Here is a 16,138-nt window from a genome sequence, read left to right as displayed (position 1 = left end):
GTGTGGCATGTGGAGTATTTGTGGTGTGTGTAATATAAATTGCTTTTGAAACTTTTTTCTTTTTAAAGTTTTTATTATTCTAGTTGGTTGTTTGTGTGTGTGTGTGTGTGTGTGTGTGTGTGTGTGTGTGTGTGTGTTAATTGATTTCAGAGAGGAAGGGAGAGGGAGAGAGAGATTGAAATATCAATGATGAGAGAGAATCATTGATTGGTTGCCTCTTGCACGTCCCCTACTGGGGATCGAGCCCGAAACCCAGGCATGTGCCCCTGACCGGAATTGAACCTGAGACCCTTCAGTCCGCAGGCCTACGCTCTATCCACTGAGCCAAACCGGCTTGGGCTGAAACTTTTTTTGTTAGTGCCCATGTTCTCTGGAAAGCCATGATTAGAAGCAAACAAAGAACCTTTGTGCCGATGTGGAAAACACCCAGAAAGTAGCCCAAACCCCACGTGCACAGGTGAGGGAACGGGCCCTGACCTACAAGGGTAGCCCCTGTCCTGACTCCTCACAGCATTCCTTAGCCACACCTGCGCTGGAACTGTGTGCGAGGAGTAGGCAGTACTGTACATCCCTTTTGTGTCTCAGTTCGTCCCCGCGGCATGCACTTGTGCATTGTTCATCCTCCTTGCTGTCCTGTAGTGGTTCCCAAAGTGGGGTCCCCAGACCAGCAGCAGCATCTGGCAACTTGCCGGAAATGCAAACAGAGCCTTTGGGGGTGGGCCAGTGCGCTGAGCGATTCTGAAGCCAGCAGGCCTTGAGAGACTCTTGTGGGGCCTCTTCTTAGCCCCGGTTCTGAAGGGAGAGACTCATATTTCTTTCTTTTTTTTTTTTTTTTAATATATTTTATTGATTTTTTTTACAGAGAGGAAGAGAGAGGGATAGAGAGTTAGAAACATCGATGAGAGAGAAACATCGATCAGCTGCCTCTTGCACACCCTCTACTGGGGATGTGCCCGCAACCAAGGTACATGCCCTTGACCAGAATCGAACCTGGGACCCTTGAGTCCGCAGGCCGACGCTCTATCCACTGAGCCAAACCGGTTTCGGCGAGACTCCTATTTCTGATCAGCTTTTGTTTTCCAAGAGAGAAGGGATTACGTGCTTTCACTCGATGTGAAAATCAAGTGAGGGAATGTCTCTGCAAACCCTTTCCAGATTCCCGAACTCCCTAAATTGCCATTTGCTCCCCTGCCTGCTCTTGCCCTCTGCCCCCTCCGGAACGGTCCCTCTCCTTCTCTCCCTCCCACCCCACCCGCCCCTCCGGCCCCGGGACACCCGTGTGATTCACTGCCCAGGGCACACCGGACATGCTGTCCTTCCCTTCCTAGGCCTCTGCCCTTGGTCTCCAGGGCATCTGTGCTCCTGGCTGGGTTCCCAGCTCCCCGTCTTCCTGGCTGGTGCTTCTGCCCCTGCCCGAATGCTGGTGTCCTCCCAGTCCCAGGCCCTTCTTTCTTCTCCTGTCACCTCTGCCTTCAGGTGTCCCTATCACCTCTCCCCTCAATAGACATGTGTTGAATGAATGAATAATAAATTTACCACATCCAGCTCCTCATTTCCTTTCACCTCCCAGTGTTTGTTCTCCAGGGTCCTTGTGTTAGAGGCACCCCTCAGACACCAGAGAGGTGTTATCGGACAGCCCCCCCCCCCAGCCCCGAGTCGGAGGGAGAGGGCTGTCCCCAACCTCAGTTCTTGTCTTCTCATATAAATGAATTTAAATGAGAGAACTTCAGATGACTGCATTGTGACGAAGCCAATTTTATTAAAGCGATTGAAGCACGCACCTTTATTCACGAAGCCAGGCCAGCAAACTGCCAGCTTTGTCTTGCCGAGCCTTGAGACTGCGGGCTTTCTGCCTGGGGAGTAAAACTGCCCTTCCCCTCTCCTCTCCCCTCTCCTTTCCTGCATTCTCTGCTGCCCCTCGCCGCGCCCCTCCCCTAGCTGGCTCTGAGGGTGGCTTTTAACCATTGCTCTCAAGCGTCCTTGGTTTGGGGAAGATAATGGCTTGTCTTTTACAAGCCAGCTGCAAATGGCCCACACTGGCCTTGTTTTAACTTTCCTGTCTCAGGTTCCCTATTCCACTGGCCTGGAATTTTCCCAGCGTTCCCCTGCCCGGTAACAATCGGATGAGTAAATGCCCTCCATGTTCAGCCAGACACCAGGTTGTCATCTAGTGTCCTCTCCCACTTCGCCTGCCTCCACATTCAGGCTCCAGTCTGGGTGTTATAAGGAGGAGAGCTTATAATGGGTCTGCCAGGACTCTGGCCCTCCCTGAGCTTAGCAAGACAGATTGTAAGCAAGGAAAGAAACACATCACCCAGTGACCGACAGTGCAAAGCTCCAGAAGGAAACAAAGGCGGGAAGAGAGTCTGGGAATCAAGAAGGCCTCTGAGTGGGGGGTGTCGGAACTGAAACCAGAATGAAGGAAGGGACCCCCCAAGGGAAAGCAGAGTGGTGACGGGGGGGGGGGTAATGGGGTTCAGGCAGAAGGAGGATAGGTGCAAAGGCCCTGGGGCAGAAGCAGCAGCATCTGGGATCTCTGGAGAAGAGTGACAGGGTTGGTGGGAGCAGGGGAGTTGGGCTGCTTGCCCTCCTTGGATAAGAATCCCTGAGAAGGTTTCTCCTGTTTCTGGCTCTAGGCTCTGTCCTGGGCTGTCCCGGCTCTGGCAGGATCTCAGTCCCAGAGCGCAGGTGTAGTAGCCTGAGGCTACTTGGAAGCTGCACTAGTGGAGAGTGCTTCTCTGCACGCGTACAAGGAACCTATGGGCTCCTTCTGGCAGGTCTATTCTCACTCCCCTTGACTCTGCATCTCCCACTGTGGCCACAAGGGCAGGACCCTGCCTGGTCCTTGCACGGAATCAGCAGCCTGGTCCCCAGGGAGCAAGACTCTTCTTGGAAAGGCTTCATGTAGGAGGTGACATTGTAGATGGGCCCAGGGTGACAACTAGGCAGTCTTGGGGTGGGACCATAGTTTTCTGAGTGGATCAGAGGCAAATCCAGGTGTGTGTGTGTGGGGGGGTGGCTCATCATGGGAGCCTCAGGGGCTCGGCCCGGAGCCCCTGCCCTGATGCCCCTCACACTCTCCTCCTCCAGCTGGCCCTGAGGAATGCCCTGCGCTACTTCCCCCCGGACGTCCAGAAGCTGCTGGCCCCCGAGTTTGCCCAGGAGCTGCGACTGTATGGGCACATCTATATGTACCGGTTCTCCCCCCGCATTGCAATGAGGTGAGTGCTGGCGGGCGGAAAGAGGGGTCATGCTGGCGGTCAGGAACCCCAGAGAGTCAGCAGGGAAGGGGAAATTGAGGCTGTCCACACTAGGAGGCCCATGGACCTGGCGTGCTGAGTCGATGCCCCTTACTAGGGGGTGGCCGTGTTGTCATCTGTGGGGGTCTACAGCCTAGACCTGGCTGAAGCCCCCAGGACTGACCAGAAGATGGGTCCCTCTGGTCCACTGTGCTGGGCAGTCAATCCTGTGTAAGTCTGGATCCACACTGAATACAAAATCCTCTTTTAAGCCCCATGTTTTGTTGTCTCGCCAGAGAGCACGGAGAGGCGTAGAGGGTGGCTCTGCCCATGTCTTCAGAGAGCTCAGGCTTCCCACAGGGCTCTCAAGCTGAATTGTCCCCGGCACTGGAGGCCTTGTGAAACCACGGGTGGCTGGGCCTCACCCACATTGCATAGCGGGAGGATCTGCCTGTCACAGCTCCCAGATGCTGCCGCCCCGCCCTGGAATCACACTGAGCATCCTTGTTCTTGGATAGGCCCCAAACCCAGACTTGTCAGGGACCACCCCAGGGCATGGCATGAACCCCAAAAAGCAGGAACCACGTCTCTTCATTCCTGTTGGGGCCTGCTGCCTGGCGCCTGCTCTAGAGTTGGTGCCCAGGAGCACAGGTGGTGCCCAGGAAAGAAGGAAAGAATAAACGGCACCCAGAGCAGCGGCTTCTGGAAAGTGGACATCGGCTTTGCTTCCAAGTTAGCATTCTCCCGGCTGGAGCCTGCCGAGAAGGGAGGAAGGGCAGCCCAGGGTGGGCTGGGGGCCAAACTCCCCACAGCTGGAAGGGTGGGGGCCGCAGAGCAGGAGGTGGGCACCAGAGCCGGTTGGCCTTGGTTCCTGTTGGGACCCCCAGCCGACTTCTGCAGCAGGATGTGGGGTGTCACTGTGCCACCTGTGTGCCCTCCCACCGTCACCCCTAGCCCCTGGACTCCCTTGCAGGGCCTACCCAGTGCAGCAGTACCCCTGCCGGACGAAAGCTGCAGCAGCCATCATGCACATGATCATGAACAACCTGGACCCTGCCGTGGCCCAGGTAACCCCAGGGGCGCTGGAGCGGGGGTGGCAGCGCTGTCCAGCCGAACTGTAACCTGAGACACACGTGCAATACATTTAAGCTCTTTGTTTAGAGATAATGACAGAGATCTCAGAAGTTGTAAAAAATAGTGCTGAGAGGACCTCGTACCCTTCTCCCAGTGCCCCCTCCACCCCCACCCCGCCCATAGCAACCACCACCGGGACATCAATTCTGGTGTCATAGAAACGTGTAATTGTAAGTTTCCTAATAGCCACACGAAAAAGTAAAAAGAAGCAGATTTAATCCTGCATTTTAACATGTGCTTAGTAAAAAAATTATTGAGCCCTACCCGGTTTGGCTCGATGGATAGAGCATCGGCCTGCAGACTGAAGGGTCCCAGGTTCGATTCCGGTCAGGGGCACATGCCTGGGTTGCGGGCTCAATCCCTAGTAGGGGGCATGCAGGAGGCAGCCGATCAATGATTCTCTCTCATCATTGATGTTTCTCTCTCTCTCTCCCTCTCCCTTCCCCTCTAAAATCAATAAAAAAAATATTTTTTAAAAAAACCTGATCACAGATGGACCCCTGACATTGACCCCAGGATGAGTTCCCAAAGCAGCCCCGGCCCCAGCTCTTCCCTCCCCCAGTCACAGATGGACCCATGTTCCTGCGGAGGCTGTTCCCTCTGGGCTTCACCCCTCTGGATCTCCCCTGGCCCCCACCACTCTTTCTTAAAGGGCCATCAGCCACCTTGCCCGTAGAGCCCAGTGCAAGGTGGGGGCCCTCCCTTCCCAGGCCACCATCTCAGATGACACCATGTCTTCTCCAGTTTCCCCAGGAGCTTGTGACCTACGGAGGAAACGGACAGGTGTTCAGCAACTGGGCTCAGGTATGCTGGACGAAGAGCCTGGTCCCCATGCCCAGGCCTCCCCCAACCACACCCCCTGGCTTGGAAGGAGGCTACAAACCCAGGGCCCGGGATTCAGGTCTCCGCCTGCCTGATGCAGAGATCACAGCTGGAGACACTGTGGGGGTGTTGAAGGTCCCGAGGGCAGGAGTGGCATTATGGCAGGCACCAAGGGCCACTAGAGAGTAACAGAGGCCTGGAGGGATGGGGCAGTGGGCAGAACCGCTGAGCCTGGGGAGCCCTCAGAGCCTGGACGGTGGCTTGGGGCCACTGTGGGGCCCCCACTTACAGAGCCCTCCATGCTTTGCTCTCTCCTGCAGTTCTGGCTGACGATGTCCTACTTGTCACAGATGACAGAGGAGCAGACCCTGGTCATGTACAGTGGACACCCACTGGGCCTCTTTCCGAGCAGCCCTGGAGCCCCAAGGCTGGTCATCACCAACGGGATGGTGGGTCCTGGGCAGCCCGCACGGTGCCGGCGGGGGCCGCGGGAAGAGCCGGGCTCCCTGACACCCACCCTGCCGTGCTTCCAAGGGTGTGTGTTGTCCTAGCCCTTGGCTCCGCCCTCTTTTCCAGGTCATTCCCAACTACTCTTCCAGAGAAGAGTATGAGAAGCTCTTTGCCATGGGGGTTACCATGTGAGTCTCTATTTCAGTTTCTATTGTATCATTCCAGTAAATACCATACATTTCCACTTATATTATAAAACAGTATAGCAATGTTAAATACAATTTTGAAAAATACAGTCACAGCACTGTAGCAATTTCATATTTACATATTCCCTAGTAGTTTTTTTTTTTTTAAGGAGACTGTATTAATGCATTCTGGGGTAATTAAAAAATGAATTTTAGGTGCTCTCCCTGATGCTGTGTCTTCCCTCCCCCTCCTTCCTCCTCCCCCCACGCTCCTTATCCTTACCTTCCTCACTCCCCAGCTCTCAGGGCCCTTCTTTTGACTCTACAACTCACTTCCTAAGCCCATTTCTTCTACAAATTACTTCTTATACTTCTGTGATTTTCTAATAAATGTTCTCTTATAAAAAAGAAAAAGAAGCCCTGGCCAGAGTGGTTCAGTGGTTAGAGCATTGGCCTGCACACTAGAAAGGTTGTGGGTTTAATTCCTGTTCAAGGGCATGTACCTGAGTTGCAGGTTCGATTCCTGGCCTCTGTGGGGGCGCCTGTGGGAGACAACCAATGGCTGTGTCTCTCTTTCTCTCTCTCTCTCTCTCTCTCTCTCTCTCTCTCTCTCTCTCCCCCCCTCTCTCTCTCTCTCTCTCCCCTCTCCCTTCCACTCTCTCTAAAAAATCAATGGAAAAAAATCCTTGAGTGAGGATTTTTAAGAAAAGTAAATAAATATAAAAATGAATTTTAAACCATCAAAAGTGGGTGGCTGGCACTGGGCTCACTCCCCTGCTTGCCCTCTCTGTGGTCAGGTATGGCCAGATGACAGCAGGCAGTTATTGCTACATCGGTCCCCAGGGAATCGTCCATGGCACAGTGGTGAGAGACAAGGGTCGTGCCTGACCTCAGGGGGTGGGAGGTGGACATGCTGGGCGTGGACAGTGAGCTCCCACCCCTTTCCTGCAGCTCACTGTCCTGAACGCTGGACGTCGGTACCTGGGCGTCGAGGACCTGGCTGGGAAAGTCTTTGTCACCTCCGGATTGGGCGGAATGAGCGGGGCTCAGGCCAAGGCCTCGGTCATCGTGGGGTGCATCGGTGTGATAGCAGAGGTGAGCACCCCAGGCACGCCGAGTCCTCATCCCTGCCCACCTCGCTCCTTCCTCATTCCAGAGCCACTCACACTCACACCCATCTCTTCTCTCGCCCCCTCGACAAAGCCTCCAGGGTGGGTTCCCAGGGCAGCACGCACCTCCTGCCTTCAAAGAGCCCGTCATTTTCCGTGGTCAGTGCCTGCTGATGCTGTCCCGTGAAACTGACTTCTGTGGCTACCGCTCCCCTTACCCCACTGCAGGCCTGGACTACTACAGCGGGGAGATAAGAAATGTTTGTGAATAAGTGAACTCAGACAGTTCACAGTCAGGTGGGGGAAGCAAAGGAGTCGCCCCTCAGTAGAGGGGCGGGCAGCCGCTTTTTCTCAGTGACTGTCCCAGCTTTCGTTGGTGGTGCCAAGGACAGGAAGGGAGGCGGGAAGAGGCGGTGAGTGGCTCTAAGAAAAGCCTCGGTGATATCCACCTGTGTGATTTGCACATAGTTGATGTTAAACCTGTGACATACACAGCTGTACTTGTTAGGAGCCCATTTGGCTGCAGGTAACAGAAACCTGAGCTACGGCAGCTCGCATAAACAGGGTTTTATTTTCCTCGGGTAGCCAACAGTGTTGGCATTGGTTCCGCAGCCCAGTGATGTCAGGGCCAATCTATCTAGATTCTCTTGGGCTTCCCTTGTGGGTATAAAATAGCTGCCCCAGTTTGCCCTTGCACTGTGTTATAAAAGTGGGTGGTCTTCATGGGAGGGTGACACCCACCTCGTGGAGGGGACACACCCTGGGATGATTTGTGACTGGGTGGCTTGGTGTGTCATGCTCACAGGTGGATAAAGCAGCCCTCATGAAACGCCATCAGCAAGGTTGGCTGATGGAGGTGACCGACAGCTTGGACCAGTGCATTAAAAGACTCAGGTACAACTCCTGACAAGTGAGCACCGAAGGTGGGGGACCGTGGGAAAGGGCCCCGAGGCTGGGTTCCTCTGCAGAGACCTGTTCAGTGCCTGACCTCTGGCCCCAGGTGGCCACCACATCAAGTGGCCACTCAGAGGCGGGACAGTAGGGTCTTCTAAATCCTGTTTCTCACTGGTCATTATGGCGGGTGTGTAGGAAATCCTAGGTTTGCATACTTTGGTGGTCAGACACTTGGTTCTAAGAGATTTTCAATCATCTTCTCATTTCCCACAGTTTTGCAAAGAATGTGTCTGTTTTTCTCACTGCTGTGACCTCGGTGCTTAGCCCAGAGCCCGGCACATAGTAGATGCTCATTGAACTTGTTGGGGAAGCAGGAACTTTGAAAGATGGAGCTTTTCCCTCAGGGTGACTCCTTCCGGTTCAATACTCGATTTTCCTTCCCAATGACGCTGTGACTGCCTGTGCGGTGTCCGGGCCGGGCAGCATTTCTCCTCCTGCTTGAGAAATTCGGAGGATTTTAGTGGGAATGTGTGTGTGTGTGTGTGTGTGTGTGTGTGTGTGTGTGTGTGTGTGTGTGTTGGGGGGGGCGGGGACTGTCCTGGGCCTGCCGATCAGATGCCATTTTGGAAGCACCCTCTCCACTGATTGCTTTGCAGACTGAGCCTGTGTGGGGAAGATGCTTGGGTGCCGTGGCCCTCCACCCTGGCTAGACTATTCTGACCCAAGGGGGCTTGCATGAAAATGTCTGAGAGCACACAGAATTTGGGAAATATTCCCATTTTCAAGATGGGATACTATTTGACATATATCTTTCTAAAATACTAGTTTACTTTCTTAGTAACATACCCACGTGCGCGCACGCACATACACACACTTCCAACCACTCTGGTATTCTTGTCAGCTCTAAATATACCTCTTCCATCTGCCTTCTCCCTCTTGTCACTCACACAAAGTTTGGGCCAGCTTAATTCCTTAATTCCTACGGCCACACACACAGTCATTTCACATCAGTTGAACAAACTGCCTTAAGCAGCCTGTCTCATCACATTTCTGCTCCCTGATCGGCAGAAGACACAGATGGGAATGGAGTGATGGGGCTCACGGTACCCGTCCTGGCCCCTAGGCTGAGATGCAGTCCTCCTCCTCCAGCGCCCCTCTCTGCTCTAGGACCATGTGCCCTTTTCCACTTGGTTAGCCTGTGCACCTGGGGGAGAGGAGCGGGTCTGGCCTCCGCTGGCATCTCTCTGCCAAGCAAGGCCTTCGGTAGATCTGCATCTTTGAGTGGGTGCCACACTGCCCCACCGCCCCACTTACTGTTGCTTTGTGATAGCTCTCATATCTGTGAGTGCTTTTATGTATTTAAATCTTCTGTTCCCTAAAATATACTTTCATTTTTTTGTACTTTCATTTTTCCAAGTAATGTTTGGCATCAACGTTAGTGACTTTAGTGACTTTTATTATTTGAGGGCCATCTTGAGTGAATTCTAGGAAGGTCCTTATTAGAATTCTAACAGCAGTGGCCCTAATTCTAAGTATTGCCTCAGTTCTCCTGTCTGGGGTAGTCAAGTCTGCTGTTTCCCTTGTGGTCTGGGTCCTCAAAGCACATCCCCTACACATGCACGCAATGCTTTTGGTGGCCTCTTGAGTCTTCTGCATTCTAGCTATCTGGGTGGCCCTGTGTGTTGGTCGGGGTGGACAGCTGTGGGCAGGTGTGATGGGGCCATCTGTTCTGCTCTTGTGCCCTCTAGGGAAGCAAGGAAGACAAAGGAGGTGCTCAGCCTTGGTTACCATGGAAATGTGGTGGACCTTTGGTAAGTCAGGAGTGGGAGTCAGCAGCCTTGGGGACCCTAGGTGAACATCTCCCTCCAGCCAAGGTCCCAATGGCGGCCAGGTACTCCCGGAACACAAAGCTTCAAGCATTGGTTTGAGGCTCTGCTCCCAGCTTTCATCGCCTGGATCTTGGTCTGAGCTCACAGCAGCCTTCCCACCATGTTCTTTAGGGGGAGAGGGGTGTGTGGGGGGGATGTAGGATTAGTCCCAGTCCCTGATCACTGGACGTGTGGCTGGAAAATGTGCTACAATGCCCTCCTGGCTGGGCCCTAAACTCGGGTCCCAGATGCTGCCCTGGGCAGGTGCTGTCCGCCCTGCACTGACTATCCCACATCTTCCCCAGGGAGCGCCTGGTCCAGGAATTAGACAAGACGGGGGAGCTCTTGGTAGACCTGGGGTCGGACCAGACGTCCTGCCACAACCCATTCAATGGAGGCTATTATCCTGTGCAGCTTGGCTTTGCAGAGGCCCAGAGCCTCATGGCCTCCGATCCTGCCACATTCAAGAAACTGGTCCAGGAAAGGTGATGCTGGTTCCAGGGCTGCTTGGGGTGTAGGGCAGGGGTCGGGGGTGGGAGGCTGCACCCTGGAAGGAGCTTTTGGACTGAGTAGAATGGTCAGCTGTGTGGCCTTGGGTGAGACCCTAAACCTCTCTGAGCCTCTGTCTCCTCCTCTGTCAGATTGGGTGGAAGTCAGCAGGGCTGGCTCAGCTCCATGGGATGAGGCTGGGGGGGTGGGGGGTGACAGTGATGGGGCAGAGAGGGCTCATTTTTAGGGTCTCACTGGGGGACAGAGCTGACAGCTGACTGCTGGCTTGTTGCAGCCTGAGGAGGCAGGTCTCAGCCATCAACAGGCTGGCCAAGGAGAACTTCTTCTTTTGGGACTATGGCAACGCCTTCCTCTTGGAGGCCCAGAGAGCAGGTGAGAGAAGGGAGACTTGGGGAGGGGGCCCCATCCTCCTGGGCTGCGGTGGGCTCACTCCCTTCCTTCCAGCCAGGGGTGGCCTGGCAGGCGCCTGGGAGAGGCAGGGGTCATGGCATGCAGGTTTTACTGTGCCCTGCCCGGCCTTCTGGAAGTTGGTCCTGCCAGCTTGACCTCTCTGGCCTCAGTTTCTCCATTTTCCTTAAAAATATAAAGCACCGCCCTAACAGTTTTCTTAATGGATAGAGCGTCGGCCTGTGGACTGAAGGGTCCCAGGTTCGATTCTGGTCAAGGGCATGTACCTTGGTTGTGGGTACATCCCCAGTAGGGGGTGTGCAGGAGGCAGCTGATCGATGTTTCTCTTTTCATCGATGTTTCTTACTCTCTATTCCTCTCCCTTCCTTTCTGTAAAAAAATCAATAAAATATATTTAAAATATATATATAAAGCACCATAAAGAGAGTAGGTACAATGCTCCAGTGTGAGCTCCATTGCAAATATATCTATATATCTATCTATATCTATATCTATATCTATATCTATATCTATATCTATATCTATATCTATATCTATATCTATCTATCTATCTATATATAATGTAGCTTTATTTTTTTATAAAGGAAACTTCTTACATTCAAAGGTTGTAAAGTTCAGAAGGTACAAAAGATATTCAGTGGAAAGTCTCCCTCCCAGCCCATCTCTGGCACGAGCTCTCCCCCCGCACCCTGGAGTCTGTAGGCTCTGGGTGCCTGTCTGGACACCCATGAGGCGGACACGGGCATGAGTCCATGCTGCCCTGCCCCACACCGTGAGCCCATGGCTCCAGCCGGGGCGGCACTTGCTGTCTCTTTCTTGCCTGAGAGACCTGGCGATGCTTCGCTACCAGGACAGAGTCTCTGCAGTCTTTCCCGGGCTCTGTGTAAACTGTCATCTGATGGTGGCGTATGTCCTCACCTCGGGGTGGGGCCTGCCAGCCCTCGGCTCCTCCAGGGGACTGTGCGGATGCTCTGTCCACAGGAGCCGACGTGGAGAAAAAAGGCGCCGAAAGGACCGAGTTCCGCTACCCCTCCTACGTCCAGCATATTATGGGGTAGGTGATGAGGCCCCTTCAGTGCCTGGGTCCTGGACGTTCAGATCAGAAAAGCCCCTCCTCTGACCACTGCTGTGGCCCCAAGTGGCTACCACACCAGGCCATGGGGTCCCACCACAAAATGCAGGTGGAGAAACTGGAGCAGTGAGAGGCCTGTACAGGGCCTCAGTGAAAGGACAAGGAGGCTGCAGGGGCCTGGAGCCTCCAACCTCCAGTACCCATGGCCCTAAATGCTGTCCATCCCGTGGCCATGGCAGTGGGCCCAAGAGGGCGGCTGATGGCTTGATCCATGGAGGCTGAAGCCTGCTGTCCCATGAGCCACTGTGTCTATCTGGCTGTGCAGGGCAGGTCTGGAGAGGCAGTGGCCCAGGACAAGTAGGGAGGAGTGGGAGGTACCCAGAGGGAGAGTGGGCTTGGCTGAGGGTGGGCCTGGAGGCCAGGGCCAGGGGCAACACAGGGGCAGGAGAAGGAAGGCCTCGGGATGCTTTTGGAAGATTCCTGGCCCTCAGTGTGGCAAAATGGGACCAGGCAGGGAGGGAGGCAAGAAGGCAAACCTCTCCCTCTCAGGTTCACTGTGGGTGGGGGCAGAGCCAGAGTGGCCACAGTGCAGGGGCATCTGGGGCCTCTCTGGGGAGGGAAGCAGTGGGGTAGCCCACGAGGGGCTGTGGAGTGTGGGACCCAGGGAGGGCCAGACTGCTGCCTCCTTCTGCCTGGAGTTCACACAGCAAGGGCCTCAGTGAAAGGACAAGGTCAGATCACCTCAGGCCACTTTGGCCAAGTCCCCGCATGTACTACTTCTCCTCACTATTTAGTTTTCCTTGACGGGTTGTCAGGCTGTCTGTAACAGCAATCTGAGGAATTTCTGCTTGTCTGTGTCCCAGCCCCCTGCTCCTGCAGCTGGAGGTGGTGCAGCTGTGAGGGGGAGACAGAGCTAGAGGGAGGGAGAGCACTGAGGGGATGGAGGGGGATGAGGGGCACGGAGGGGGTGGAGGAGGAAAAAGTAGTGGGGAGGGAAAGGAAAGGGTGACTCAGGGAGAGGGGTGAAAGGAGAGGAAGGGGGTACTGGGGGAATTCAGGTGGAGGAGGAAAGAGGGTGCTGAGGGGAGGGGCTGAAGGGGAGGAAGGTGGAGGAGGAGGGAGAGGAACTGAGGGGGAGGGAGAAGGAATGAGGGGAGGGGCTAAAGGGAAAGAGGAGAGGGAGGGGGACTGAGGGGAAAGGGGACTGAAAGGCTGGAGGGGGCTGGAGGAGGCAGGGCCTCTGAAACTTCCTGTCCAACTAGTGACTTAGGGGCTTCCAGCAAAAATTCTGGACATTGGAGCCCCTCCCCCACTTTACTACACATGCCCACACACAATGCCCCCCAACACACCCCTCAACTCACACAGGGCCTTCACCCCCTCTCAGTTCTGGAACACATGCCAGCCTCCCCTCCTTGGACCATGGTGATCCTGGCCCGGCCAGTGGGTGCAGCCAGTTTGGGAAGGCGATCGGGCGTTTTGTCCTTGCAGGGATATATTCTCCCAGGGCTTCGGGCCTTTTCGCTGGGTGTGCACATCCGGGGACCCTCAGGACCTGGCGGTCACCGATCAGCTGGCCACGTCTGTGCTGGAGAAGGCCATTGCTGGCGGAGGTAAGGCTGTCAGGTTGGAGAGGCTGGAGGGTCTGCCTGACAGTGCAGGCAGAGAACCGGGCTGAGGGTGGGTGGGGCCACCTATGTGGGAGGAGCTAGGCAGGGGGAGGCCTACTGAGGTAGGAAGAGGAAGTGGGGCCTTCTCTTGGGCATCTTGTCAGGGGCCTCCTCATAGGTGGGTGTTCAACAACTAGCCCTTCAGGAGGAAGCTCTGCGCTGTTGCATCTGTTGATGGCCAAGGTCTAAATACTCTCAGATGGCTTATTTCAACTGGGGCTTCACTTGGAACAGTAGCAGTATTTCCACCAGGCAGGTAACCTTGAGAACATAGATCCTCCTAAAAGGTAGTAAATTAAGAAGTGGTGACTTATGAACATTATCTTAATTTTTAAACAAAAAATAGATTTTTTATTGATTTCAGAGAGGGAGAGAGAGATGGAAACATCAATGATGAGAGAGAATCATTGATCGGCTGCCTCTTCACACCCCGACTGGGGATCAAGCCCGCAACCCGGGCACGTGTCGTGACCTCCTGGTTTATAGGTTGATGCTCAGCCACTGAGCCATGCAGGCTGGGCCATTACCTTAATTTGTAATACATTTTTAAAAAGTGTAAGTTCATTTAATTGAAATCTAACGATGTCTGTGTTTCCACTGGCTCACAGAATTCCCGCAGATTTAGCTGTCTGCTCTCAGGAGCTCCCTGGCTGCCGCCCCCTCTGCACGCCCTCCATACTTAGCCCTGGCCTGTCTTACTTGGATGAGCAAGCTTCCTCTCACCTCAGGGCCTTTGCACTTGCTATTCCCTCTGCCTAGAAAGCTGCTTCCTCAGATCTCTATGTCGCTGGTTCCTCCTTAGCATTTAGGATATAGCTCGACTGTCACCTCGGAGAGGACTTCGGTCCTCCTGACCCACCCACCCAGTGACGACCTCATCACACTCATTTTCACAGTCTGCAGCGGTCTTGGTTCCCAGTGCCTGGCCTGGCACTCAAGAGGTGTTTGTTGAAGGAATGAATATATCGGACAGTGGGCTGCACACTTCTGTGCATTAATTCACATGACTATTACTGCTGGTTCTGAAAATCAGATGGCCTAGCGGGGTGCTGCGGAGGGAGTGTCCCCGACCCTGCGCCAGGGCTCCAGGGCTGGGTGAAGGATAGTGCCTGTGCCGAGCAGCCTGCGATGGGGAGGGTCCGGGCTCCCGGTGCCTGTGACACGCCTCCCCCCTCTCCTTGCAGTGAACCCCGCTGTGAAGCTGCAGTATGTGGACAACATTCGCTGGATTCGGGAGGCTGCCAAGCACCGGCTGGTGAGGGCTTGGCCTGGGGGAGGGCAGGGGTGGGCCATGGGACTGCCCATCTGGCCAATAGATGAGCGATCTGAGAGGGTGCCAACATACCGTGCGACTGCTTAGCCAGCAGCTACCTCACCCAGGGGGCTGCTGGACAGGGAAGCCAGGGACCTTTCAAAAGGTGGCCTGGGACAGTGACCGGGCCAGGTAAGTTGCTCTTTACCCAGTTACTCAAATAGTCCTCTTGAGAGGCGGCCGCTGGGTCCCGAGAGGCAGGCTCCCTGGTTTCTCAGCCGTGTGAATGGGCGAGTGGCTCAGCCTCTCTGAGCCTCCTGTCTCATCTGTACCGAGGAGCACACCTGGCTGTGGTGCTGTGCTTGGGGCGGGCTCTCTGTGGCAACTCATGGGGCCCTGCAGGTGAGGCACTGAGAGGGCCAGCGTTGCCTGGGCCTCATTTCCGTGTCTGTGATTACGCTCAGGCGAGTGTGAACACGAACGTGGTGCGGGTGGGGACCGCGCGACCATGATGGATCAGAAAGGTCTCTCTGAGGAGCTGACTTGTGAGTTCAGGTCCCTGAGGTGCCTCCTTTCTGTCCGCAGGTGGTGGGCTCCCAGGCAAGGATCCTGTACTCAGACCAAAAAGGCCGTGTGGCCATAGCTGTGGCCTTCAACCAAGCCATCGCCCAGGGGAAGATCAAGGTGACATTTCCTGTGCTGCTGGTGGGGCCTCCCTTCGGCTCTTCCCTGTCAGCCGGCACTGCCCCATGCTCTGTGTATGTGTTAGTTGAGGGTCAGAGAGCTGGGGCAGGGAGTGATGATCTGTCCTCACACCCAGGCTCTGACCCTGGTCCCTGTGTGACTGTGGGCAAGTCAAGTGCCCGCTCTGAGCCTGTTTCCCTCCTGTGAAAGGAGAATCATATCAACCTCAAAGCATGGGAGTAAGGATGAAATGAGTTGGCTTCCCCATGAGTATTTGATATATCTTTGTTGACTTATCTTGTTCAAACCATGACAAACTTGCTGTTTTCCTCTGAATCAGCCGGACTCGCCTTGGAGGCCATGGAGCCCTGGGCACACTGTTCAGAGGGACCTCTGGCCCCTCTGTTTGTAGGCTCACGTGATAGTCCTCTGTTTAGAAGCACCAGGAATATTAATGATCAGACATGCAGAGGAGATTGAAATAGATGAAAGTGAAGGCTGCCCCTGTGGGTGGCTCTGGGGGGCACTGGCAGCAAGGTCAGCAGCCTTGGCCTTTCTCAGGGAGCACCACCAGGACACACTACTGTTGGGTGCTTCCTGGAAGCCCAGGGTGCTCACGAGGAAGGCTGGCATAGTTTGCCAAACATCCCTCAGGGCACACTCACACCCTGCTGGGGTCACAGGTCAGCACTGAGAGCTGGGTGTTCCCTCCCTCCCTCCCTCCCTCCCTCCCTCCCTCCCTCCCTCCCTCCCTCCCTCCCTCCCTCCCTCCCTTCCTTCCTTCCTTCCTTCCTTCCTTCCTTCCTTCCTTCCTTCCTTCCTTCCTTCCTTCCTTCCTCCC

At 54.9% G+C, this 16,138-nt stretch overlaps 1 protein-coding gene across 1 annotated transcript in view; it reads left to right on the top strand.

The window, feature by feature from the left end:
- The window catches only part of UROC1 (urocanate hydratase 1), a gene marked incomplete at its 5' end in the record, with an annotated part of 32,792 nt that overhangs the window by 4,889 nt on the left and 11,765 nt on the right, over window positions 1-16,138 (top strand). Inside the window, 15 exons of the mRNA XM_079785130.1 lie at window positions 3,091-3,221; window positions 4,213-4,306; window positions 5,118-5,177; window positions 5,516-5,644; window positions 5,772-5,833; window positions 6,628-6,694; window positions 6,782-6,925; window positions 7,745-7,833; window positions 9,582-9,644; window positions 10,007-10,186; window positions 10,486-10,583; window positions 11,601-11,673; window positions 13,183-13,304; window positions 14,546-14,616; window positions 15,199-15,297. Of these exons, the coding sequence (XP_079641256.1) occupies window positions 3,091-3,221; window positions 4,213-4,306; window positions 5,118-5,177; window positions 5,516-5,644; window positions 5,772-5,833; window positions 6,628-6,694; window positions 6,782-6,925; window positions 7,745-7,833; window positions 9,582-9,644; window positions 10,007-10,186; window positions 10,486-10,583; window positions 11,601-11,673; window positions 13,183-13,304; window positions 14,546-14,616; window positions 15,199-15,297 (1,482 nt within the window). The remainder of the gene's footprint in view (window positions 1-3,090; window positions 3,222-4,212; window positions 4,307-5,117; window positions 5,178-5,515; window positions 5,645-5,771; window positions 5,834-6,627; window positions 6,695-6,781; window positions 6,926-7,744; window positions 7,834-9,581; window positions 9,645-10,006; window positions 10,187-10,485; window positions 10,584-11,600; window positions 11,674-13,182; window positions 13,305-14,545; window positions 14,617-15,198; window positions 15,298-16,138) is intronic.

This window comes from Cnephaeus nilssonii (assembly GCF_951640355.1).
Source record: "Cnephaeus nilssonii genome assembly, chromosome: 11".
NCBI lineage: Eukaryota > Metazoa > Chordata > Mammalia > Chiroptera > Vespertilionidae > Cnephaeus > Cnephaeus nilssonii.
The sequence above is the reverse complement of the archived record's forward strand: the minus strand, read 5'-3'. Positions and strand labels throughout refer to the sequence as shown.